The sequence below is a fragment of the Aythya marila genome, assembly GCF_965140915.1.
Source record: "Aythya marila genome assembly, chromosome: 1".
NCBI classification, from domain to species: Eukaryota; Metazoa; Chordata; class Aves; order Anseriformes; family Anatidae; genus Aythya; species Aythya marila.
The window spans coordinates 200,539,218-200,566,371 of NC_139042.1; the positions used below are offsets into that span (position 1 = coordinate 200,539,218).

Here is a 27,154-nt window from a genome sequence, read left to right on the forward strand (position 1 = left end):
AAGAGTTAAGATACGAGGCCGTAACTCTGTCAGTGTTAAGTAAAGTCATGTGTTTAAGCCCCACACGTCAGTGGAAGAAGTCATCTCAACGCACCGAGCTCAATATCCAGCACCATCAGGGCTGAATCAGCTGGTTGGATTTTACCAACAATGAGAATCCTGAAATGGAAACGAATTTTCCCAGCAGTGGGGATTGGGAACTGGAAATCAATAAATAAAGTCATTTTTCATTGCCATTTCTTGCTTATTTCTTTAATCAGCTCTGCTTTATCACGCTTTCGTGACGACGACGCTTCTCCCTTCAACACCTTGCCATGGGAAGGTTGTGGGTATTAAAAATAAAAAACAAAACCACTTCTGCTGACGTTTAAGAAACAGAAAGGCGAGATCACAAGCTGAATCTGACAAGCTCTGAAGTAGCAGAACCAAACCTGCCACCAGCATTGCCGGGCCCATCGCTCCAATTTAGCTTTGGCTACAGAAATTTGAGCAGCTCCAGCCCCGGCCGCACCTGTAAAGGTGAAGGCCGCCCGCTGTCTGCTCCTGGTGTAGGAGCAGCGGGCTTTGATGTGACAGCGCCGTCAGGCAGCACCCCGGGGCATGCACAGAGGGCTCTTTATCTCTTTTTGTGTGTTTTTTTTTTTTTTTCCTGTTTTTTTCCACTTCCGAAGGTGTGCGGAGCAGACCGTTCTCATGGCGCTGGACCAAACCGCTCCAGATTGGGAGATTTCTGCAGAACTGCAAGCCAGACAGCAAAAAAAAAAAAAAAGCCTTTAAAAGAGGGAAAAAAAAGCCATTCAATCCTATTTATTTATTTATTTGTTTGTTTGTTGAGTCCTAGAACACCATTATTTAAAAAATTCCAGGCAGGAGGCTGCCATTCGCATCCTTGCCCTGCACCATCCCGTGCCCCATTTTCCCTCTCCTCACCCCAAAACCCTGCCATTCCCAAACAGAACATGGGGCGTGGGGTGGTGTCACCAGGCCTCTCCACCTTGGGGTGAATTTGGGTGTATTCAGGTTTTCTTTTGCTCGTGTTGCCACCTGGAATCTCATTATTATTATTTTTTTTCCCCCTGCTCTATTAAAGAAATAAATGTTCAACCCTTGTGAGAAAAATGGGAATGGGATTCAGTTCCTCCATCCCCTACAAAGAAATCAGAAGGGAAAAAAGTCTGTAAGTCAGGGCTTTAAAATCTACAGAGTTCCTTATTTTATTTTATTTTATTTTATTTTATTTTATTTTATTTTATTTTATTTTATTTTATTTTATTTTATTTTATTCTGTATGTTTCTTTTTTTTTTTTAAATGAGATGGAGTGATAGAGGCAATAGGGAAAAGCTCGAGGAACTTTAGGTTGTAGCTCATGATTAGGGCCCCTCAAGGCACTTAGGGGTGACTTTTTAGACTGAAATCATCCATCACGGGGCACACAGACAGCATGTGGAAGCAGCTTCCAGCATTTCAGCTCAGGTGGCTGTCGGAAAAGATCCTGAGATCCTCTGGTGGCCTCACCGGATCCTGGCATCACTGAAGCGTCAAGGTTGGAGAAGACCTCCGAGATCGTCTGGAGGGAGAAATCGGTGAATTTACATAAATATTGGTGGTCTCTGAAAGGTGCTCGGTGTCTCCGCTCTTCTGGTCCTCAGTGCTGTGGTCCGGGGGTCCTGCATTTGCTCGGAGATAAAAGAATAATTAAAAGCCAGGCAAGAAAAGCAGGGTTTTAATTTCCTCCTCTGTTTAATTTGAAGCCGGACGTTTTCAAAGAGAGTTGCACAAAAGGCAGCCTGCGATTTAAACCATCTTCGAATTAACGGGCAATTACTTAATTAGGTATTTAGCTGCAAACTGCAAGAAATAAGCTTTTTTTTTTCCAAAAAAAATTATTCTGCAGTGTAAGAGTGGGCCCTACGCTACCTGTATCTCCCTTGCCTCAGCAGAAAACTTGCCTGGTGTGCAAAGTGAGAGAGATTCTGGGGGGAAATCAGGCAAAAGAACCAAGTTTTGAGGGAAAATCATGCAAGGGATCCAAATTTTGAGGGAAAATCTTGAAAGAGAGCCAAATTTTAAGGGAAAGTCATGAAAAAGAGGCAAATTTTGAGGGTAAATCATGCAAGAGAACCCAATTTTGAGGGAAAATCATGCCAGGGAGGCAAATTCTGAGGGCAAATTGTGCAAGAGAACCCAGTTTTGAGGGAAAATCATGCTAGAGAGCCCAATTTTGAGGGGAAATCTTGAAAGAGACACAAATTTTAAGGGAAAATCATGGCAGAGAGCCCAATTTGGGGGGGGGGGGGGGGGGAATCATGCAAGAGAGACCGATTTTGAGGGAAAATCACGCAAGAGAGCCCAATTTTGAGGGAAAATCATGAAAAAGAGGAACATTTTGAGAGAAAATCACACAAGAGAGCCCAATTTTAAGGGAAAATCATGCAAGAGAGGCAAATTTGCAGGGAAAATCATGAAAAAGAGGAAAATTTTGAGGGAAAATCATGCAAGAGAGACCAATTTTGAGGGAAAATTGTGAAAAAGAGGCAACTTTTGAGGGAAAGTCATGCCAAAGAGCCCAATTTTGAGGGAAAATCATGCAGGAGAACCCAATTTTGAGGAAAAGCCACAAAAAAGAGGCAACTTTTGAGGGAAAACCATGCAAGAGAGGCAACTTTTGAGGGAAAAAATTATACAAGCGAGCCCAATTTGGGGAGAGGTGAGATAAACCACCAAAATTTCGCATTTCACAGATTGGGAACAGGGATCTTTTGGGGGCGAGAGAACCCCTTCGAGACACAGCAGCAGCGCTGCAGCCGGGGGGCGCGCAAACACCCTCGGGCCTCGTTGCCGCGCGGCCGCCGTTGCAGCCCGGCCCCGGGGCGCGGTTGCACCGCGGGGCGCGCGCGCGCGCGCGAAGGGAGAATGGGCACGCGCGCGCGCGCGCGGGAACGGGGAGGGAGCGCGCGGCGCGGGGGCGCGCGCGCGCGCGGCGTGGGCGGGGCGACGGGAAAGGGGAGGGGGGGAGGTTTAACCCCTTCGGTGCCGGCGGGCGGCGGAGCGCGGCGGCGGCTTCTTTTCTGCTCAGGCGGCGCCGAGGGAGCCCCGCCGCGCCCGGTGCATTGTGGGACTGGGCCGGGAGCCCCGTTCGCGGGAGGAGGCGGAGGGCGAGGAGGCGAAGCCGGTGAGGGGGAGACCCAAGGAGGGAGGGGAAGGAGGGGGGTTAAAGGGGAAATCGCCTCACGCTGGAAACGGGGGGGGGGTGAGGGGGGGTGCGCTTCGGCTTCGGGCTCCCCGCCGGCCTCCTTCCTTCCTCCCCCCCCCCCCTCACGGGGTCAGGACTCGGGAGAAGGGAGGAGAAAGGCGAGGGGGAGGAGGAGGAGGAGGAGGAGGGCGAGCGCCGCGCCGCTTTAAAAATAAATAAATAAAATATATATTAAAAAAAAAAAAAGGAAAACCCGCCCCGCGCCGGCAGCGAATGGGTTAAACCGGCGGTTTTCTTTTTTTTTTTTTTTTTTTTTTTTTCTCTCTCCCCCCCCCCCCCCCTCCCGCCCGCCGCCGCCGCCGCCGCCGCCGCCATTTTGTTTCCTGAGGGGAGGGGAAGGGGGGGGGGGGGGGAGGCGGGAGCGCGCCTGAGGCGCTGAGGGGGAATATGGGGGGGGGGGGCGGCTTACATGCACCGCGCCTCCTCCTCATCTTCCTCCTCCTCCTCACCTTCATCATCATCATCATCCTCATCGCCCTCCTCCTCCTCTTCCCTCACACGCGGCCCCGTGCCCGCTCTGTGGTGGCGGAGGGGGGGGGCGCCCCCATGCCGGGCGGCTGCTGCTCTTCCTCCTCATCCTCCCCCTCCTCCTTCATCTTCCTCCTCTTCCTCTTCCTCCCCTCAGAGGCCGAAGGCACCAGCCGGCCGCTGAAGGTGTCCCAGAGCCACCGTTTGTATCCCCCCCCCCCCAGCCCTCAGCTCAAGGGTGAAACTTGATTATTATTATTATTTATTTATTATTATTTTATTATTTTTTTTATTATTATTTTTTATTTATTTGACTATTTATCACGTCGCTCCCTTAAAGCAAGGGTCGGGAGGTGCTCGCTGCCACCAGGACCTGCCGCCCCGGCAGGCTGCGGGGCGCTGCTGCGCGCTCTGCTCAAACCTTCATTAAATTAATTTATTTATTTTTTTAACAAAAAAAAGCGACTGTCCTCTCTCTGTGGGTGTTTCCCATTAAATCAAAGCGTCCTGGCTCCTTTCAGCCTTCCTTCTCGGAGCAGGGAGCTTGGCTGGCTGTGCCTCGGGGTCCTGCAGGCTAAAACCAAAAGTGCTAAAAAGTGCTAAAACCCCCCAAAAAACCCTCCTCGCAAAGCTTTTGTCTCCCCTCTCCGCTGACAGGTTCCTTCTCAGCCTCTATCTTTCTTCCTTTTCTTATTGTTTTGTTGGTTTTTTTGGATGGCGAGTGCATTAGTGGCTCACGTTGGAAGGCGACAGCTCCGGACCGGGTTCATTGCTCATCCAAGACACGTTCCTGGAGCTGGAGGTTGGATCTCTGCCCGTGCCTGTGCTTGGGGAGATTTGGGTTTAAACAAGCGACACGCCTCCCCGCCAGGAGGGAGAGCGCCGGACAGGGGAGCTGGGCTCCCTATCACAGCGAGCTTCCAGCTCCGATTCGTACACAATACATCCAGCAAATCAGCAGGCTGAGATGTTCTGATATAACTTGGCATAACTGCTAACAACTGGCAGATGGGTTGCACAGCCCCATAGATTCGCTTCTTTATACATGTTGTGCTGTTCAATGTACTCAACGCCAGGCACTTACTGTCTTCTTTTTCATTTTTCTAACTTCCCAGCTTAACCTCCTGCCAGGTTTGGGCACGCTGCTCTCTTATTTGCCGTTTTCTCTCATGGCAGGACCCTTGCTTTCTAAGAAACCGCTGCGTACGGGTCATTTTTAGTAACTCCTGCAAGCTTTTTTTTCCTCCGAGGAAGACAAACTGCATTGTAGCACGGCCGGCCCTGGTTAGAAGGCAGCGTTTGAGCTAGGCCCCTTATTAGTTTTGGAGTGTGCTGTATGTGAGTCAGAGTGGAAAAACGTTCTAAAATTAGACGTGCATTGTTAAGAATTTTATTAAATGAGTTACATCAGTGTCTTTTTACATTACCACTCTAACGGACGACTCTCTGTGTACTCTCGGGCTGGTTGCTTGACTAAAAAAGGGGCTCGAGAAGTGGGAAACTTGTAGGGATTTTTAGGCCCGTGCACACAGGGCAAGGTAAAGCGGCGTGTTTGTGGGTACAGCGCTCCGAGGAACTGCGGCCTCTTTGTTCTTCTCTTACCTGTGCGAACACAGCGCCAGCGTTGTGTTTTCCCCCAAGGACAGCAGGTGGATGCTGAAGTTTCAGCCTCTTACATCAGACCTGAAGCCGAGCCACTAGACAAAAAAAGTGGCTCGCTCGTGAGATTAATGTTAATTAAGGTGGGCTACACGGGGCGCTTTTCTCTTTTTAACCTCGTGCAGGGCCTGGCGTCTTGTAGCTCCTGGGATTTTCTAATTGTCCCTATTTTTTTTTCCCAGTCAGACTGCTCGGCGGAGAAGCCCTGATCCCGTTGCTCTGGGGTGGGAAGGGCCAGCGGGGCGTGCAGGAGAACCATGTCTGTTCGGGAGTCCTTTAACCCGGAGAGTTACGAGCTGGACAAGAGCTTCCGACTGACCCGCTTCACCGAACTGAAAGGGACAGGCTGCAAAGTGCCTCAGGATGTGTTACAGAAACTGCTCGAATCTCTCCAAGAAAACCATTTTCAGGAAGACGAACAGTTCCTGGGGGCAGTTATGCCCAGGCTGGGTAAGTAGATGCTCCTCTAGACACACGTGGTCCTGCTGTTTGTTTAACCCCTGTGACGATGTTGTGTGGTGTGTAACGCATGCGTTATCACCTAGATGTTGGAAGGATTAATCTGGTTGGCATCTGGGATGCGAGAATAATTATTTATCATCCTGCAGTGCGCTCAGCTATGAAAATAAAATGATCAGGAACGGCCTTAATTAACAATAGGCACGTGCGTAGGAATTGCAGTCTCCCCCTTCACCCTCTTCCCCGTAGATGCTTTGCAAACTGAAGTAATATCAGTTAATTTCTGGAGTGTTAAAGTAACGCTCTGCCTTTTAAAATTTGTGCAATGAGTAGTCCTTAGAGGTGAAGTTCCCCTCTCCCTCCCTTTTCCCTCATTCCTGGGGCAGAGAAAAGTGAGTGAGGGGAAACTTGCTCACCCCAGCTGAGGCTGGGAGCGGATTGTTTCGCAGCTGTCATTTTTTTCCCTTTCATTCCACCCCGCTCTAACCTTTCTGCTCACCTGTGGAAGCTGCCTGGGAGAGGCTCTTTCCAAGACCTCTGCGTTTCTTGCCAGCTTCACTTTCTCTTTGCTATTTGCACAATGATGCAAGCAAAGAGGGAAAACAACCCGCACAAGCCACCTTCACGGGGAGCAGGGCGAACGTAGTTGTTTTGATACCAGCTCCTGTGCCTAACGTTGATACAGATATGAGTGTAGATATGTGCTTAACGACACGTTTAATTGTTTGCCTATTTACTCAGCCCGGCGTATTCAAGCTCTGCTTTGCAGCGCAGTATGGATTTTTCCCTCAGCTTAGGAATATCAATGTAGTATTTATTCTGAAATTATTTAATTATCAGTTTAGTACCCGATAGCCTTTTTCAAAATTGTTTTAATGTGGCTAATTGTCTGGTAGCAGGCTAACAGGTTGCAACCCGTTATTCCAGTGGAAATTGAATTCAGTGAGAGATTAGTAAGGAGCCCGTGTTCTGGCTTCAACAATAGCAATCCTATTGTGTGGAGCTGGGGTGGCACCGTAATTTCATATTCCCTAATGAGGGACACTTGGAGCTTCTTTTATACCCAAATTGCTATTTACGTGTTGGTTTTTCCTTAATTAAATGTTATTCACGGCAACATTTCAATCTGGCCAATTTCTGAAATCAGTAACAGTTTGGTTTAGGTTTAATATTCTAGCTGGTTTTTTGCTCTTATAAACTTAGAGGCTCTAACCTGTAATGGGAACTGCTAAGAGATTTTTCTCCAGTTTTATGATGAGGTAAAAAGCAGAGTGATGCCATCAGTACCTAGGTGTGTTGCGATGTAGCAGGAAATGTGTTAGCAGTAGGAGGTGGAGAGAGCAGATCTCTTTTTATATGTGCTTTTACGGTGAGTATCCCTTTGACAAATTTGTCCTCAGGTAAATGAGGTATTAATTACCTCTGATGCCTCGTGCTTAGAAGGGCTAGCCTGGAAGCTTTCCAGGCTGTGTGTGCGCACAGTGCTTTTGAGGTGCGCTCACAAGGGAAATTCCCACAAACAGGCTCAGCTTCACTCAGTTTGAGTTTTAATGTGGCGATACCCAGAGCAATCTCAGAAACTACAAGCTTGGTACTAATTCTCTGAGCTGTTACACGTTTTTAGATTCTGATTCCATTTCTCTTATTTAATCAGCCTCCTTCATTTGTGTTTTTGTTTGTGTGGAACATAAATGTAGCCTCAGAAAGGCCGTGGTGCCCACCTGTGTAACAGCACTTTGGCTGCAACATCAAAACCCTCCCAAGCGCAGTCAGTCCTGCAACATTATGGCCCGGAGGGGTGAGCTGAGGGCAAAGTAAATTCTGCATCTCCTCTGTAACTGCTCCAGTGCACTGTTCCAGAGATGTTAAGTGTCAGGCATAGCAGCTTGGAAGCTTCTGCAGAGGATGAGCAACCCTAAATTACTGCTTTTAGTACCCCTTCTCTTCTGAGGCTACATCTTCTGCCTCTGCAGCTCTCCACCTGCCTGTGTGGCTGCTGTCTGGCAGGCCTTCAGCTCCGTGCCCTCAGCAGGAGCTCGGATGGCAGCAGCTTGCAGGGTTCCTGCACAGGACGCTGCCAAATGCTGCCTCATAGCTCTAGGTAGGCAGCACGTTTCCTTTCCTGCTTGTCTGAAGGGTCTCTCCTTGTGAGGTGCACAAAGTAAAGCCAGGCAGCTCGCTGTCAGCCCGGGGAGGAGGTGAGCTACCTGCTGCTGCCACAAGGCAGAATTTATCAGAATTTATCAACAGGGGGGACACGGGGCAGCTGCCGTGGGTTGGATTTGCCACCCGCTGCATTTTTGGGCAGGCCCTCACATCCCGGCGAGCGCCTGGAGGTTTTTACCGTTGCTTATTCTGTTTGAAACCTTCCCCTGTCAGGGAAGGCTTCGCTTGGTGTGGTATTGTGGTTTTTCTCAAAGGAGCTTCCCTGCCTGGCAGATCGCCTGGCTGCCTTTCGGTCTCACAGAAGTAAGACGAGGTGAACGCAGAAGCTGCAAGTGGCTGAATCACCCTTTGAGGGCCTAGGCTGTGGCTTAGGGTGGTTTTTTTCTCCCTCCAGAAGTGAGGAAATGCCCTTGATGGGAAGCTGTGCCCTTTGAGAACTGTCATTATGCTTCTGTCAAGATGGGAGTAACGGGAAAACCTTTTAGTTTGTGACAACGTTGGTTTACCTAGTTCCTTTTAACTGTAAGTGCACAGAGATAAAAGCACAGATGCTAAAAGCAGCGTGCTTTCACTGTGCTGCAACAAACCGTAGAAAGTTTCCTTCTCCCTTTCAGCCATTTACATTTCTGCTCTGTTCCAAGCAGGAGTTTCCATTCTTTTCTCATTTTTCCTGTTCTTTTTGTTCCGTGCTTTCTCCAGGGAAGGGATTTGCCACCTCTGTTCAGGCAGCACTGAGAGCTGGATTTCACAGATGCCTATTGTAAGGGCTCTTTCTTTGGAGCAACAGCCAGCTGAGGACAGAGTTGCCTCACTGATGCATTTCTCTCTTTGCAGGAATTGGGATGGACACTTGCGTTATTCCATTAAGACACGGAGGTTTGTCGTTGGTTCAGACAACAGATTATATTTATCCTATTGTGGATGACCCTTATATGATGGTAAGTTGGCTAAATGGAATTACTAAATACATACATTACTGATTTGATTCGTGCTTCTCGCTTATCTGATGGCATTTGGGGCCATTTCGTGTAGATGTGCAGCGTTAATTGTTTAATTGCGCTCACAGCCTTTCCTACATGGCAGTGGGAAGGGGAAGGCGTTGTTTTATCCTGCAGTCCTTTCCATGTCAGCCAGGAATGCTGCAGCACTGTGGCTGGAGGTGAAAGCTGGGCAATCTGTCACCTCTAATTCAAATTTCCCTCCATCTGTTCCATGAGATTCGGCTTGAAAAGCCTTAAAGGGGGGAAAAAAGCCATCCACGAAGCAGCAGACAGAAACCTCTGCTTACGAGGAGCGCTGCATTGTAGTTGGCCTTTTTTTTTTTTTTTTTAACTTGAGGTTCTGAAATAACCAGGTAACTTGTTACTGCTAAATGTCAGGAGGTGGTAATAGCATCTGGCAATTCAGGGTGCCTTGTGAACACCAGGTTTCCCACCCTACTATCCATTCACAGCAGGACGAGTTGAAATGACTTGTCAGAAGTCACATTTTCTGCGTCTTTGGTTCTTTCTGCATTCATTTCACTTAGTTCATTGCAACAGACCCCTCCGTGGTGCTGTGAGATGGTGATCAGTGTTGGCTCGAACAGAAGATGATGGAGAGACAAATGTGTGTTATTAAAAGGTCTTGGTGAAGCTGGAAGGATCTCCCCAGCAAGCTTTCTTTAAACTACAGTTAAAAAATGCTAGAATTTGAGTTCCCCATGATTTCAGTGTGGCTCCTTGGCATGACAGCAGGCTTGTACTGCTGCTTATATGATCGCTTCTTGTTCAGGTGTCTGTGAGACCTGTTGGGTAGGTTTGGGACGTGCAGTTTGCGATTGGGGCAGTGTTTTCAGCACGCTTGACCAGGTGTTGCCTGTGCACATAAGCTAGCAGAGCTCCTTTGATTTCCGCTCCAGCAGAGCGCTCCTTCTGCTGACTGAGCAGCCAAGATCCCTGACTAGTTTCTAGAGTTCATAGTTCAGCTCTCCTGAGAAATTTGATTCAGATTTCAAGCTGGGAACTGCCAGGGAGCAGAGGAAAAAAAAAAAAAAGATCTTGTCAGTGAGTAGCTTTCAGCTTCACCAGCTGAGAAACTTTCTTTTCTCACCCTGTAACCCAAACTTGTAAGGGGTAGCATAAGAAGGAGGTGGTGGGGGTGGGGATTGTTGTGTTTGGGGACCCAAAGGGATTGAGATGCTGCAGCGGTGAGAGCTGAGTCTGTGTGCAGATGAGGTTTAGGCCTGTGTGGTAGGAGAGGAATGGCAAGTTGGCCTTAGTCCGACTTCTGTGGCCGCATCTCAGTTAAAGCCTCTGCTGGGATCCCTGCGCAGCTGTAACTTTGGCATTTCCGAGCTCTCAGGTTCTGCACTTCTCTCCCTTATCAGCACCCATGGCGGTGTGATGGCTCGCCACTTGCCATCTGTTTGCAGGCAGGTGTTTCTTCTTAAAAGCTGCCTGAGAATGGGAGGTATCATAAGCCTTCTTGCTCTCAGACCTCTCCCACTCAGGGGCTGGAGTTCTGGGGGAAGCAGGGATTGCCACTTCCTTCCAGCTGAATTTCTGAGTTTTGCTTTGGAAAATGGACAGTGACAAAGTTTTTAAACTTTGTAACCGAAATACTTTGCTTTTAACCAAGCAGAAAAACAAACACACAAAACATCCCTCCTCCTCCTCCCTGTGCCCCTTCTCTTCAGCTCTGCTCTTGAAAACACCTGACCCACGTTGGCTGAAGCATCCCAGGATGTGTGTCTGTAAAGTTTATGTCCTGCACAGGACTTTTCAGTTTAGATGGCCTGAGGTTGGAAAGGTTACAGGTAATTGAAAATGGGTTTCCAGTTAAGTACCAAGCCACCAGTAGTAGGATTGCTACCGGCCACCCCTCTGGGATGGTGTGGAGATGCCTTTTGGAGTACAAGAGCAGGAAATCGGATGCTTAAAGGGTGGGCTCCGTTCCCCCTTCTCTTACAAGGACCTGTTCTTCTGCCCTCATAAATACCTCTTGGTATTGCGAGGAGATTGCTGTGTCCCAGTGAGCCGTGTGGGACACAGCTCAGCTGACCAGCCCGTGAGTCCTGTCCCGTTTATCAGTGTTTGCAAGCCACGTATCGTTCCCTCTGCTATTCAGACTTGAGGCTTGCACTCCCCGGGTTTGTTTCCAGAAAGGTTTTGCCAACTGGCAGGGCGGTGTTAGGCTGGCCTCTGAGTGCTACAATACAGGGCTCTTGTCAGTGTGGTTTGAAAAACTTATCTGTCATGCCTAGGAGGCCATAAACCAGCAGTTTGCTTGGTAAATACTGAAGATAGTGGAGAACAGTTTGATAGTCCTCTTCCAGAAAAGGAAAACGACAGGCTTTAGTGTCCTTAAGCATCCAGGAGCTTAACAGGATCTATCAAACCACACAGTCCGCAGCTCATTCTCTTCTTAGTAGTGTAATTTAAAACATACTCTGGTTTCCAAACACACAAGGGATTCCCCTGATGCCACTGGAAGCTCTTTAATTTATGAAAAACTGGATCGTGCTTAATTGTGATTTGGAGGTTTTATTTCAGGTCATCAGAAAGGCAAGCAACTGCCTGATAATTCCAGTTCTTGAATAACAAACCCCAAACCCTGGGTGTGTGACTAAAGAGTTTGGGGGATGGCAGAAACGTGGAAATGTGTTCAAATGTTCTCCCCCCCATCTGTCTTCCAGCTAAAGCATATTTCTGTGTTCCAAATCATGTTGAATAAGCGTGCTGTTTTTACCGCAGTGGCATTGCTTCTGAATTTGATCAAAAACATAGATTTAAGATCATCGAACCAGATGCTGATTGCAGTTTTGCAGCTGTAAACCTAAATCTTTTAATAATATGCGTGGAGTCTTCCAGATTAACACACCAGAATGTTATTTTAGAAAGTATTTTGAAATTATTTGTCCCTCCCTTGGGACACCTCCCGTGTCAGAAGGTTCTGCATCTTCATCAGGAAACTTGATGTCTCGTCTCTGCCGGGTTCATAACCCAAACCCACCTGACTTGCTGGCTAATTGAGATCCATTCATTTAGCAAAATGAGAGTAGTTAAGCTCACGTGACCCCGGTGAACCCTTCTCAGTCCTTTCAGCTTCAGGACTCCTTAGTCTCCTGTTGAAGACCCCTCTGCATCTCTCGGAGAGGGTTTTATTGGTGATGTTTGTACGCACAAAAGTTTATAAAAGCCTACGTGCTGTAGGAAAACTCCTTTTGCTTGAACAGTGCCAGAGCAGGAACATCTCCCACCTCACACAGGTGGTGTGGATCAGGCAGACACCTTGCCTCAGCAGCTGTGCGTGCCTCCAAGCAGTGACACGGCCAGCATCTGGGAGACCTGAGCTCTTCAATCTCCAGCACGTGCTCTCTTCTGCAGGCAGCTTCTTACTGAAATCCTAACACAAGAGCCACCTGAGTGTGCCTGTGTGCTGCTAGCACAGCTGTGGCCCCTGCAAAGAAGCATGCTGTCCTGAAAACTTGAGAGTAACGTGGCCTCTGGGGTGGTGCAGAGGAGCTTTCTCATCCAGCTCCCTGTCTCCTATATATTCGAATTCAGAAGAGACTGCAGCTTTAGATTTTGGGATCATCTGCCTAGCAGGTGTAAACTGACACACCGTAGTCTTCATCAGCAATGTGTACAGTTCTGTGCTGGACGAGAGGGAACAGAAGCAAATCAGTTTAAGTGAGCTGAGCTCGTTATCAAAGCTGGATTTTCTCTGGTCTAATGTCAGCCTCTAAAATAAGAGTCTAAACTCATGAGGTCCCTCTGTAGCTACTGAAAGCAAGGCAGCTGGGATAAATTCTCTTCTTACCTGCCAAAGGAGCAGGTATCTGCATTTCTAGAGGGACACGTATGGAACGGATCACACCACGTTTTGGGATGGGTTTCTGAGTGCAGGAGCCTGTGGAATAATTGCAGAATCACAGAATAAGCAGCTCTCCGAGCCCCAGCTCGTGCTAGATGTCTCGTTTATGGCAGGTGTTTGTCTGAACGTACACAAACAGCCCAGCAGATTTTTTTTTTCTTTCTTTTTCAGGGACGGATAGCGTGTGCCAATGTCTTAAGTGACCTTTATGCCATGGGGGTCACAGAATGCGACAACATGTTGATGCTCCTTGGAATCAGCAATAAAATGACAGATAGGGTAAGGTTCGGGGTAACTGCGTTTGAAGTAAGGACCCAAACAGCTATGCGTACTCAGAATGTATTTTTTTATTGTTGTATTTTCACCTCAAAGTTTGAAACCTTTTAAACAAGAGGTGGTTTTAGTGAGAGCCACAGTTCGTAGTGCGGGTCTTGCCTCATAAACTTTCTGAGGTTACTTGCTAAAAGTTTTCTGTGGCATTGTAATCTGCTGCTGCTTTGTGATAACCACAGAAATAGAAACTTCTGGTTTGCTCATGCAAGCTTTGAGCACTTTAAGCACAAGAAACTGAAATAGATTGCTTTTATTTTCATTTCTTTGTGGTGGAAGTGACCAGCATGTATGTACGTTTGCTCTAGCCAAAAAAAAGGAGTGTTTATTCTTAGAAGGAAGTAAGTTGAAATTTTCCAAGTTAGGGGAGGCTAAATGCATCCTGATTTAACATTGCCTGATTGCACTGCACTGCTGGCTGTACCTGATTTACAGCAGCAGGACAGTTCTGAGTTTTCAGAGCTCTCTGACTTCTCTACTTTTATATTTAATATTCTCTACTTTTTATATTTAATATTCTACTTTTGGAGAATATTTCTGCAGCATCCTTTATGGAGGAGCTGCTTTATGGCATAACATGCAATTTTCAGGAAGCTGCCTTCTTCCTGAGGCTGTTGTTTTTTCTTCATGAGCTATTTGCTGTGAGGGGATTTGACCTGAGTGATTAAAGGCCCGGACTGGTCTTGAAATGGCTCGTACTGCTGTGTACGGAACTCTGACTTCTGTTTTGATCTCTAGGAAAGAGACAAAGTGATGCCTCTAATTATCCAGGGTTTCAAAGATGCAGCAGAAGAGGCAGGAACATCTGTTACTGGTGGCCAAACAGTGTTAAATCCCTGGATTGTTTTAGGAGGAGTGGCCACGACAGTCTGTCAGCCTAATGAATTTATAATGTAAGTTAAATCACTGAACAATCAAAGGCATCGGTCTGAAGGGATACAGTAAAAATCCTTTAAATACTGTGTTATGATCTGTCCCCTGATGAATAAAGCAGTGCCTTCTCCTGCTTGCATTTGTCCATAGCACTCAACAGATACCACATCCTTCTACTTCTTTTACATGGTCTTTTACTTTCCCCACAGTATCTTTTGATCTTGTTGTCTCTTCTGAGAGTTAAGCTTCTAACCTTTAAAGGTACTGAAGACTGCTTTGGGACATAAATTTCTGTCCTGGTTTAAAATGCATGTATAAAAATCTCCCAATTAACCTTTTAATTGCTGTAGAGAACGGGAGAATTGCTGTGTTTACATCAGCCTGGCTGTTTAACAGTAGCCAGTCCTGAATATCCTACTGTGGCATGCTGCAGCATACAAAGGAATTTGGGATCCTAGTGGTGCTAGGCTTATGTCCTCAGTGACCTAGCCCACTTTTTCCCCTATCCTATCTTATGTCTCCGGTAAATTGAAAGAAGAGACGTAATTTAGCGTGTCTGACTGCAAGCATTGTTCTCCTAGAAAGGAGGATTAGCACTTTTAAATAAGTTTGCTGCTTTTTTGCTCAGTAATTCCCCTTGGTGATGAATCCCAAAGGGTAATTCCACAATTAGTCTTTTTTTTTTTTTTATCTGCACAATAAGATACACGGGTCTGTGAAAATATAATTATCAGCACTTATTCCTACTAATGTGTGAATCGCTCTCTGTAATTAATATATGAATTCTTTGTTTTCAGGCCAGACAATGCAGTGCCAGGAGATGTGCTTGTATTAACTAAACCCTTGGGAACACAAGTGGCCGTAGCTGTCCACCAGTGGCTAGATATTGTGAGTACACCGCAGAAAAAGAAGCAGGGAAGAGGGACATGGGGTAAAGGTGACCTTCCCTATTCTCTCAACATCTCAAAATGAAAAAATTCAGTAGTGTGAGAAGTTTATTGAGTCCTCAGCTGGGACTGATCCTCCTCTCTCCCCTCCCTCCTCCTTGGGGTGTCAGCCTTATCCACTTACACATGAAGCTCTTTGGAATCGAGGCAGTTTACTGGTTTGCATTTCGTGAACCTAACTTAATTGGGTCTAATTCTTAGCTCTCAGGCATTGCTGCAATAAACAAAATTGTTGACTAACAGACTAGCACCCTGGGTAAAATTATGCCCTATTCCATGTGCCAAAGTAGTTGGCAGAAGCTTATTGATGTCAATTAGGCCAAGATTGCTGTCTGTGTTCATGGGCTTGCTGCTTGTGTACACGGAATTAGCTCCATGTTTCACCCTGTGCGTTCGGTAAGAATATTTCCAGCAGCATTATGTATGTAGACATATTTCCATCTGTTACTTCGGGCAAAAATGGAACTACTGAACTGAAAAGTGACTACAAAATAGGCATCTGCTTATGTTGTCTGGCTCCCAGTCCGTGTCTTCAGAACTAGAACTGCTCAGTTTACATTTTAAAAAAGATGCAGCTTTTTCTACTTTTGGGACTACCAAGCCAATAGGCAGGCAGAGGAGTGAGCTGAAATCTACTTAGTCTTGACTGTCGCCCACTGCGTTGTCAGATGAATCCTAATTCCAAAGAAAAAGTGGGAGAGAAGCAGCTTAAACCTTCACTGGGGTCTGAAGTGTGAGCAATTAGGGAAATGTTTCTCCTCCTTTTGTAGAGTATGGCCTAGCCATTTTGAATCCTCTGTTTTTCAGTCAGATAAAAGGATCAAGGCCTCAGATGATCCTGATGTGAAGATCAAATGAAAGAAGACATTCGTTTTAGAGCATGTTTTCTGGCCATAATCTCACTCCTTAACATATCTGTTATGATACTGACAAACAGACTCGCAAATTAAGGGTATTCTGCGTTTCCACATATTTCAAGTACTTCTAATTTCGCTGACTGTCAACCAGAAACACTTTCTGGTCTGAAAAATGGGGACAGTGAGGAAATCAATTCTCTTACTCCGTGTAAACAGCATATATCTTTGTGGTAGGAAAAATTCTGAGTAGCTGTGCTGCTTTGTCTTGTGAAAGAGGGGGAGGGAAATAAAACTGGAATTACCCATCACAAATCCACCTGTAAATCAAACTTCAGAAAGGAATTTGACTTTGTATTGAAAAGTATGTGGGATAAAGTACGTAGCACAGCAAGTTTATACCCAGGCAAGACAGGAAAAACAGAGTGTAGAGGTAGGTGGCTACAAAACAAGCTTTAAAAATAAACAAAATCAAACCAAAAATCAAAACAAGCAAACAAAAAGTGGTATTTAAACACAGAGCAGTAGTGAGTAGTCAAAGGAACTAACTACAGGACAACCCATGGCAATAACCACATGAGAACTGCTTTTATGGACAGAAGATCCAAATGGAGGCTCAGATTTTCCTCCTTGCTTGGTTCCTGGCAGCATGGTTGCAGCTCAGCCCTGGCTGTGTTGCTGACAGCGGCTTCTTTAGGGTGCAAAGGGAAGAGGCTGAAGGGAGAGGGGCTCTGTAGGGGTTCCAGGGGACCAGGTCAGGGATGGAAGGGGTTGCTCTGATGTGCATGACCAGGAAGGGTTTTGTAGTCCCTGCTGTGAGAGACCTCTGAATGGGAAGGGTCCATCTAAGCTTGCTTTAAAAGTTCTCTGAGGATTTTTGTGAACTTTTCTGCCTTCTGTTTCCTGTCTGTTAATCCCACTGTACCCGTATCTGATTGTTATAGTGGGAGGAATTTGTGTCTAATTTACAGCCTACCTGTGTTTGAGCCTCAGCCTTTAGTTCTGCTTTCACCTCATTCCTGATTTCCATTCTTAGCATCTGATCTGTTCCATCTCATGATCAGCCTCAAAAAGATATTTTCAAAACTAGCGTAAAATGACTGATCAGGTTTTTCAGTCCTACCCAAAGCCAGTTTAATATTTATTCTGTTCTAGGTGCTGATAATCTCATTGATTTTTTCCTCCTGCTTTCTCCCTTACCTAAATAAAAATGCTTGTTGTGCTTACTTGGTCAGACCAAGCTCAACCTCATTTCAGAAGCTCTCATCTTACTCCTGTACTTCTTTAGTCTTTAAAAAAAGGATTTGGTTTTGGTTGACCAGCCTCTTTCCCTTTCTTACACCCTTCCTGGATTTTTTTCTTACACCCTTTCTGGATTTTTTTCTTACACCCCTGGAAGTCAGTGCTCACTTCTTAAGGATAAGGGCCTCTTTGACAAGATCCTTCCCTAGCACAGCATCATACAGCAATTCTTAGCAGTTTTTGCAACTTTGGTTAAGTAAGAATTTTTTTTTTAATCCACTTATGCTGTGGAATGGCAGTGTAGGCTTTGTGGCTCCAAAATAATCGTATTTTTATTTACTTCAGTTCGCTGTAATTTTACTTTATTTGCAGAAAGAATAAACCCACTTGTAGTGTTGATCTAAACAGTTAAATGGTTGCTTTGTTTCCTTCTGGGTCTGGAATTACTTCAGTTTTGAACACAATAATTGCTCTTTATAAGGTACCAGTTCCTAAATTGTTCTGACAGCCTTTTGGGATGAAAAGCATTTCTTAGCATGTGACGGAGGCATGAATCCACGCGAGAGACTGGGGAATGGGTGGAAGGATGTGCTGATACTAGTCTGTAAAGGAAGCTTATGAAACTGTCTTAATCCTGCTTCACTAGAGTGAAGTGTACGTTGTTGAGAGCTGGACTTCTGGGTAGCAGTGGCCTTTCTTGGTCAGAGTGCCCAGGTGTGAAGTGAAGAACTTTCTCTTTAAAAACAAAGAGGCCAGAAATTCTCAACATCCAGCGATAAAGTTCCTTTCACTTGGTTACAGAGTTCAAGCCAGAAAGTTGCCTTGAAGGACTAATTTGCCCAGGGTAGGTCATTCCACTCCACTACACCGCAGGTGAAAGCAATATTAGAGGTGCTTAGGTGCTCAATAGACCTTTAAATGAACTTCACGTGGGTACAGGCAGGGTAAAGCACGTACAGCAGGCTTCAGAACCTCTGAGTGAAGCACTCAGGCTGTTCCTCTTAAACTCAGCTTAAAAATAATAATAATAAAAAATCACAAGTGCGTTTTGAATGAAAGATTTTAAGTGACAAGGATGTGCTTTAAAATCTGTAGATGAAAACTTAAAAAAATCCTCTTTCTTTCATCCATTAGCCAGAAAAGTGGAATAAAATCAAACTAGTGGTAACGCAGGAAGATGTAGAGCTAGCATACCAGGAAGCAATGATGAATATGGCACGGCTGAACCGAACAGGTAAAGGAAATGCATGTGTTGGGGGAGGTGGGGGAGAGTGTGGGGTTTTTGGTCATTCTCCCCTAATTCCATACTTAATTTCATTTCACTGCTGTGGGGAAGGGCGACATAGCTGCTTTATCCCTTCCTTCTTCCCCATCTTTCTGCTGTTCAGTGTTTGTGAAGCAAGCAAATTAAAATCAAACGCCCTCTTTTAATTATACAGCAAAAACACAAATGCTGCTGGAGATGATTATGACTCATCTGAGTGAGTTAGTTAGAGGATGTTTTAAAGGGAAATATATGGGATTTGTTCCTATTTATTTTTTGTGCTTAGAGAATTCAGGAGGGCCTGACTGCAATAAGGCTTAAAAAAATATATGAAATGGAATAAAAAAGGAAAATCTCTTATTGGTGCTTCAATTTAATTTTTTATTTTTCTGTTATATTACGTGTTTCCCAAAGCATGGAATATGTAGAACGTGTATTCTTTATTTTTTCTTTAAATTTTGGTGGTGGGGATGTTTTGCTTTTACCGTAGAAATTTTAAGTCAGAATTTCCCTTTCCTCAAAGTGTCTTTAGAGGAGCTGAGAATCGAATTAGATGCTTCCTTCCCAGTTGAAGGAACGGGAACAGTTAAATTGTTCTTCTCCCATTTATTCAGATTTCATTTGGTATTTGTTACATCATCCCACTGCTTTTTCATTCTTTCACAAAGTCTTCCAGGAAAAATAAATGACCAGGATTGTCTTGTGGAAAAGAACTCGCTCCTGCTCATGTACTGGGAAGCCCCAAAGAAGGGCAAAAAGTTCTTGGCTTTGTTTTTCTGCCCTCACTTTTGTCAGGCCCTTCTAACAATGCTTAAATGTTCCTACCTGAAGCTATTGTCCTGCATGCAGAGGTGCCTTTCTGATACCCAGGGCTCTGTAGTTGCAAATGCCCAAGAATTTAATGAATGCATAGGTGGGGAGGCTGGGGCTTGGGCTGGCTGCGGCTGTCCATCCCCCAGCTTCACTCCCTTCCCCCACAACCGGCAGGATTTGCTCTGGACACTTAAATTAAGAGCTTAAGAACTTAAGTTCCAGCGTGATCTTTTCTCAAACACTTTTTTAAAAATTTAAACAGTAAGCAGAACTGATTTGAATCAAAGGTATGCAACTTCATTCAAACTGTGCACAATACTGTTGAAATGTTACTTTCCCAGGTACTTCTTTTCCTGATTTGTTTGGTTTTTCTCCCTCTTTTGAAGCTGCTGGACTCATGCACACTTTCAACGCACACGCAGCTACGGACATCACAGGGTTTGGAATCCTGGGACACGCACAGAACCTTGCCAAGCAGCAGCGAAACGAGGTGTCCTTCGTTATTCACAACCTTCCTGTTCTTGCTAAGATGGCTGCTGTCAGTAAGGCTTGCGGAAACATGTTTGGCCTTATGCATGGGACTTGTCCAGAGACTTCAGGTAAGCGACAGTTGTTCCACCCTTTTCCTTCTCTCCATCAGAGTTAAATAACATTTCAGAGGTATAAATGCCGCGCTTTGTGCTGAGAATCACAGTTCATTTGGGTTATGTCCAAGTTGAGGAGCATTAGCCATACAAATGTTCACAATTAAGTTGTTCAGCGTAATTTCCAAACCACCATCCTGCTCTGAACGTCTCCTTATGAAACACTCCTACAGAAACCATCACCGTGCCCGGTATCTGGAACATTTTACAGTTAAGGGTCGGTGATGGTTCTGAATCCTTTTGAAATGCATTTTTCTCATAACTAGTAGCTCCAGAAGAACAAATCCCAGCACGGCTGGCACAGCGTTCTCAGAAAGGTAGAGCCTCCTGCAGTAGGCTGCCAATTAAACAAGTGGAGTTCGGTTTCTCATTCTGAAGCAGTGCGAAGCTGAGTGCTGAATGGGCCAGGCTGAGGGAAGCCTTCTCTGTCCACAGCACGCAAATGTCAAGAATACAAACTTTCTGTCTTGAGTTTATGCAGCCTGACTTCAGGAGCTATGAGCAGCAGCAAGAAAAGAATTTGGTCTCTGACCCGTTCAGTTCTTGAGTTCCCTGCTTAATACAGCTGCCCCTTGCAGTGACAGTTAATGCAGACATACTGAACATCAGGCTATGAGCATCAAGTTAATTTCAGATGAACATTTAAACACTAATCAGGTGATTTTAAAACTTGTGATGTTCTATTTGAACGCTGTCATATTAAGGGTAGGCCACCTCACCTACCAGAATAATCACCTTCCTCTGCTGGCAGTCTTTGTGCTTCATTTTCCCTTTGAACTGTCCTATTCCATTTTGTTTTTCTTCTTCGATCTCGCTGTTCTTTCTCTTTGGGAAATGGAGAAGATACAGCAACAAATCTGCCTTTTTTTCTTATCTCTCTTCCCCACCCTCTTCCTGCTCTCCAAAAGTATTATCCAAGTTCTCTGCCGTTCGCAACAGAGGGGGCCCCTTGAAGCAAAACAGTCTAAGGCTCTGGAAAGAAGCACCACAGTGAGAGCCATAAACTTTTCCCCCAGCGAATACACAACTTGCCACGATCTGCTGAATTGTTCCTCAGCCATCTGTGTTTATAACAGATGCTCTGTCCTACGGGGAGCGTGTGGCTCAGATGCTGTGTAACAGGATATGGGACATGAACCCTTTCAGGAGTTCAAATCCAGCTTCAGTCAGCTGAGGCCAGAAATATCTGGTGGCTGTTTGGTGAGCTGTAAATAAGGTTGGTAGCACCAGGCAGGTTCTTTCTACCTAGGAGTCTGCATAACCGGAGTGTAAGTGGCACTGCTGCTTGCCCTCGATACAGGACATTTGCTATCAGTTGCAGAGGGGCTGAAAAATAGCTTGGCTGCAGATGTGGAGCTGCAAGATGCTCTTTCAGGTGAGTGGCTGTGACATGGGCTTCGTGCAGCTGGCATGGGAATGGTCTAGCTGTAAACTGAGTGCTGGAGTCCTCAGAGCTGCCCCTTCTGCACCCCGGGGACAATGCTGTCCTTTCACTGAAGGAATGGAAAAACAAAGAGGGAGTATGGAAGGGGAAAAGTCATCTTCTGAATCCCTTTTGGGGAATGAGAGTAAGAAGTATCTTTGAAACTCAGAATTGCCTGAGCTTTCAACAGAAATAGGTGATGACTGGAAAAAACGAGACTATCTGGTTAGTTGTGAACTTCGGGTGCCTCAAAACACTTAAATTTGATTTCATCCCAGGGTTGATTTATTTGGAGGCAAGCGTGTGCCCTGCAGCAGCTGTATGTCCAGTTGTGAGGATGCCTTTTAGGGCTGCTCAGGGCTGTTCCTACTGTAATATGTACATACACTCTTTCTCTGATACCCGAAGCTTCCAGAAATGCTCTGTCTGTAGCTTCTTCATTTGTGAACAGATGTTTTTCAGCAGAGTGGGCAGGCAGCGAGAAATTTACTGGAAAACAACGTGAATGGATTTTAAGACTGTTGTTTTTTTTTTCCCAGCGCACATTTGCTGGGCACCTGTTGACAAAAGTCAGTGTTGGAAAGATCTCGTGTGTCATCCGTTCCATCCTCCAGGCACTGCTGCTTATGATGTTTTCTGAAAATCCCATTTTTACTTCATTTTGGGCTCTCTTCTAGGCAACTCCTTGGTAATGGTTAAAGTTGCAGTTTCAAAAAACTTAATTCTGTTTATTACTTAGTTTTTCTTGTAGAAATAAGTTACAGAATTATTCTGTGGGGGATGCTCTAGGATACTTGAGCATGTGTATATTTTTGTCAGTCCTCTTCTAATAATTTTTGAAGCTGCTGACTGGTGTCAGACTACTTTGTTAGCATAGTAGAAGTGTCTCAATCAGTAATTCTGTGCAGTTTGTGAAAATGGGCAGATGGATAGCAAGGAAGGGCTGCTGTGTCACTGAGAGGTAAGGCTGATGATTTTATCCCATTGTTAGTTGTGAGAGAATGCCCTTAACAGGAGCAAGGAGATTTGTTTGGGAGGTTTCTGTTGCCAGCTCCTGCTTTCAGTACAACACTTAAAAGCAGCAATGCTCAAAACCTCCTTAGGACTTGCCCAAAGATAAGAGATTGATCAAGAGTACCCCATAACCTTTTTTTAAGGATTGCTGATCAAACTGGGGGGTGCAGCCAGCAGGTGGAAGTACGTTTTAGCTGGGATTTGGTACATTTTTCAGATCTTGCCAGAGTTTTAACAAGGTGAGCATACACGTGATAACAAAATTGCAGGACGAGTGTATGGGGAAGAGATAATGAATGAAGATTCTCGTGTGCTTTCTTAGTTCTCTTTCTCCCTGTACTTCCACTTCTCCCTTCTGGCTGGTCAGCACTCTCTGTGCCCTGCTACTTATAATTCTCTTCCCTGCCTCGCCTGCACTGTGACATGAGTTACTCTTCAGTTTGATTTAGGGCCTTCCACAGGAACAGCACATAGTTCCTTTGCGATTGATTTGTCTGCTATGTGTGGAGCAGCTTAATTGTTTTCATGTTACTGATTTTTATTGGTTTATGTTTTTGATGGAGGTACCTGGGTGTTATATTCTGAAATCTCTGTGAGGACGTAGGCATTTTTCTGGATGGTGCACTCATTTGCTTCATATAGAACCCCAAAAATAACTTTAATGCTTCCACATATCCTTATAAACTATCATAAAAGACATCTAATTATAAATTATCCTTACAAGAGGCTGTCTGTTGGGATGTAGCACTGTGTAGGCATGAACTATGCAAGTTGTGTGGAGTACACGACGCTTTGAGGTTTAATTAGGCATCTGGAGATGAATTTGTTACTCTGCGTTGCAGTGCTCCACAGATTTGCAGTGCAGCATAAATGTAAAAAAAAGATAAGCAATTCAGGAAACCTGTAACTTTTGGTATTAGAGGGCAGCACCAAAATATTTAGTGACTTAGAACCCCCTGGAAATTTGTGCCAGAGCTGACAACAAAACTCATTCTGGTATTTCACTTGCAAAATCACCTTTTCAGTGCTTTGGGATTCTTCGAATGCAGGGGTTCTTACTGACCAAATGGCAACCCTGCTAGCTAGTTAGGGTTTTCCCTCTGAAAAGCACTCATTAGTAAATATTTTTCTCTTGTCTCTGCAAGAAAAGATCTTAGAGGAAAGGCTAAACAAGGTTAGAAAACTTCCCCTCTGACAAAGGGGTCAAAGGGACTGACTGTCACGGAGCACTGGGTCGAGCCTGGGTTTAATTTTCGGCCTTCTGTGCTCTGTTGTAACCGGCCCTGTTCTGATGAAGGATTTCCTCACAGGCAGTGGGGTTACTCGCAGAATCAGCTGCTCCCAATCTGTGGTTATAGGTATCTGAATGTGACCTTTATCCAAAACGTTCCTGTGTACGCTTCTTGCGGAGGCACTTTGCAGTCCTCTGTTGGAAGTTTACAATGCTGGCGTTGTTCTCCTATGTCATTTGTTGGCATCAGCACCACGTCCTTCTGCCAGCATCTTTTTTTTTGTGTATCTGGCTTCATTTACGTACCAAACACTGAACTTTTTCTGTACAACAAGAGCTCGCAGACTTCCACCGTGTCTTCACTTGGAGTCCTGCAGTTTAACAGACCCCACCAAAGTCCCCGAATGTGTGTCCAAACAGAGATTTGGCATGTTTAGGTTGAAACACTTTGCTACCAGCCGTTTAACGCCCTGCTTTTTCTTGTTCTTTTTCAGGAGGCCTCCTCATCTGTTTACCGCGGGAACAAGCAGCACGGTTCTGTGCCGAGATCAAGTCTCCAAAATACGGCGAGGGTCACCAAGCATGGATTATTGGCATTGTAGAGAAGGGCAACCGCACGGCCAGAATTATAGACAAACCACGAATCATCGAAGTTGCACCACAGGTGGCCACTCAGAACGTGAACCCAACGCCGGGTGCCACCTCTTAATGTAGATGAAATAGCTGGTTGTTTTTAAATAGATCTATTCCTTTATCATCCTACAATTTAAAAGGAACTGTAAAAAAAAGAAAAGAAAACTTGTGTCTGCACATCTGGTGGCCTTAGGTCAGTTTATGAGTGGATACAATTAATGAAATAAAATCCATTGCCTTTTTTTCCTGTTACATTAACTGAAGATGCACCTAATCTTGAGGCAGCTTCTGAGTTGAGAATTATATTGTTATCCAATACTGTTGATTCATTTTGAATCTTTAGACACTTATCTCTTGCCGCATAGGCTCTTTTTAAAGGTGCTTTCACGTAGCACAGACATTACCAGTAGTAGTGTCGAATAGCAGTTTGTGTCCTTTCATTATATGTATATTTATCATAAGTCTAATTTTGATGCCTTGAGTGATATTCCAGAGAGGCAATAAATCGGAGAAGCGACACAGTGGGTATGCCCAGTAGTAAGATGGTTGCATGATTACATTCAATCTTTGATTTTTATTTTTTTTTTTAATTTTTTATTTTTTTGTAAGGTTTAGTCTTACCAAGAGCATCTACGACCCTGGACATTGCTTGGTAGTGCACTCTGTTTAAACGAGCAAGTGCTGACTTTGCATGGAAAGCACTTCAGAGTCGAAGGAGTCATTTTTAATTTCATTATTTGTAGACCTGACAATATTTACTGTATTATCAATGATTTTCTTTATTGATAGTAAGGAAAAATAATCTTTTTTTTTTTTTTTTTTTTGCAATGTGATTGGATGTGCTATAGTGCAACAAAGGTTTTGCAGACCAAAAGGAGGTTCCTGTATAATATTCATTTACAATTCACTATATAAATAACTACACAAATAATTTTTAAATATAATCAAACTAAAATAAACCTCTGTTCTGTGGATGGTAGTGTTTAATACATTTTATATTTTGTATAGTGATTACAGGCCTTTTTTGTTTCTTTAAAATCAGCAGCTGTTTAGTATAATTCTTAGTATTATTTTGTTCTTTGCTCAAATACATTTTTGTGCACACTTTTGTGATCTGTGTTTAAAATCTACATTGCCAACATTGCAGCTTGAACTTAAGCTTGTTATTCAAAATAAATATTTAATTTTTTTTATTGCTCTTGTATAAACGCATGAACTTTTTTGATTCCTACCTGACTTGCAAACTGGGAAGAGGAGAAATCCTCCTTTTATCTTTTGTTTTAATGCAAGTGTAATTATACTGATTGCTGTTACTCCTTCGGTCAGCTCTGCAAGCTGTGATGTCCCTTGGTAATGGAGAGTATCTCCTCCTGCGTGCCAGAATGTGGGGACAAGCAGGTTATCTCCGAGCACATTGTCTGCTTCACTGTGTTTATTTTACTTGTCAGCGCAAAGCATGCGATGGATGTGAATTGTTTTCTCTGTATCCTCTGCGAGTCTCCTGGCTGGGCCTGCTCTAATCCAGACGAGGGTTCGTGAGCAGTCCTGGGCATGGAAGGAATGCCAAACCCATCTTTCCTCCGAGGGTGTGTGTAAAGCTGCACGGTCGCTGCTAACTCTGCGCTGCCAGCCCCCAGGAGCCAAGCCACGCCGTGCGATTCTGCGGAACAGAACCAAGCACATTTCTCTGAACCAGCTCCTTGCAAAAGCTTCCCACACCGCGGAACTAGCTCCTCGATGCTCAGTCCAGGAAGAAGGAAAGCTTTGCTAAAAGGAAAGCTTTGCTAATCAATACCACTCCCAGCAAGAATAACGAGGGCTTCGGCTTGTGAAAAATGACTTGTCAGAGACGAACCTGTCGCATGCAACATGCAAGGCTTGAATTTCCAGGCTTGCTCCTAGCAAAGTCTGGGGCAAAACTTGGCTCATCTCTTTCCACTCAGTAGTGTTCTCAACAGACACCTAGGAAAAGCTAGAGTTTTCTTCATCTTTTTTTTTTTTTTTTTTTCTTTTGTAACAAAACAATTAGGACATCGCCATCCTGTTCCTGGAAACTAAGTCCAAGTTGTGTGCTTGCAACACAACCTCAAAGCAGTAACTGGTGGGGGGAACGGGACAAAACGTTTTAGGGTTTTCACAGCCATTCTGAACACCAAAATAAAGCATCAAAAACTAGCTGTCTATGCAAAAAGTCCTGATTTGAGGCTTTTTCCTTTACTGTTTTGTGAAATGCATTCTGTATTCTGATACAAAACCATGTGGCTGGGCTTCTGTTCTTTACTGTCAAGGGAAAGACTGTCACTACAGAGATAATTCCATTAGATTAAAACAAAACCAACTGGACGAAATGTGTATGAAGTGGTCGGTACTTGTATGTGAAAGCACTTGTTACAGAGATGGCTTGTGTTTTCAGCTGGTGCTCGATGTGTGCGAGGGGCTTGTATGTGTTCTGGTTTGTAGCTGCTGCCGTTCGCTGTTCTGTCGCTAAGTTCATCAGCCAGGTGTGAAACCAACCCTTCTCTTTTACCAGGCATGCTTTGAAGGTTTCTTTTCAGGACTAAAGGTGCCCGGAGGAAGGCTGCATCATCAGCAAGGTGAGTGAAAATTCGCAACCATCAGTCATCCTGTTCCTAAAAGCTTTCAGGGCAAACCCCTTTTTTTCTTGTCCTGCTGTTCAGAGAAAGCTTCCCTTTGGAGCTGCTGAATCCAGCCACCAGCACTGCCAGGGGAAATGCCCTCTTGGTTTCTGATGGCAGCGATTTGCATCCCAAAGGGCTTCCTGGGGCTGACAGCCCAGAGGTGGTGTGTGCCCTGCTCAGAGCTGATGTGGGTTGTTAATTCCAGCTGTGCCACTGGATTCAGAGGGTGATAACGTTGAGCTGTAATCTGCTCTTCTCCCCTAGCGGCTGCAGTGATTTGTGCAGAAGTTTTACTTGCTAAAAACCAGATTTTAGATCAAGCCTAACCTATAGGAGGCTACATGAATAGGACTAGCAAGTCCAAAGCTGTATGGCTTTAAACAA

At 45.0% G+C, this 27,154-nt stretch overlaps 1 protein-coding gene across 5 annotated transcripts; it reads left to right on the top strand.

Annotated features, from left to right (window-relative positions):
* The first annotated feature begins 3,033 nt into the window (after nt 1-3,033).
* On the top strand, nt 3,034-26,460 carry SEPHS1 (selenophosphate synthetase 1). 5 transcript variants are annotated; one of them, XM_082781872.1, is made up of 9 exons: nt 3,034-3,173; nt 5,564-5,831; nt 8,841-8,944; nt 13,035-13,142; nt 13,932-14,086; nt 14,864-14,954; nt 18,244-18,343; nt 19,573-19,785; nt 23,993-26,460. In XM_082781872.1, the coding sequence occupies exons 2-9, from the start codon at nt 5,639-5,641 to the stop codon at nt 24,205-24,207; spliced, it is 1,179 nt and encodes a 392-aa protein (XP_082637998.1). In that variant the 5' UTR covers nt 3,034-3,173; nt 5,564-5,638; the 3' UTR covers nt 24,208-26,460. The 5 variants fall into 5 exon arrangements, with proteins under 5 accessions (XP_082637998.1, XP_082638001.1, XP_082637999.1 ...); XM_082781875.1 differs by having other exon boundaries at nt 3,101-3,173; nt 5,568-5,831; XM_082781873.1 differs by lacking the exon at nt 3,034-3,173 and adding an exon at nt 4,274-4,524.
* The last annotated feature ends 694 nt before the right edge of the window (nt 26,461-27,154 follow it).

Excerpts from the sequence above, each read along its gene's own strand:
- SEPHS1 (XM_082781872.1), top strand. The coding sequence starts at position 5,639 with ATGTCTGTTCGGGAGTCCTTTAACCCGGAGAGTTACGAGCTGGACAAG. Across the intron at positions 14,087-14,863 it reads CAGCCTAATGAATTTATAAT|GCCAGACAATGCAGTGCCAG; the intron begins GTAAGTTAAATC and ends CTTTGTTTTCAG. Across the intron at positions 18,344-19,572 it reads GGCACGGCTGAACCGAACAG|CTGCTGGACTCATGCACACT; the intron begins GTAAAGGAAATG and ends CCTCTTTTGAAG.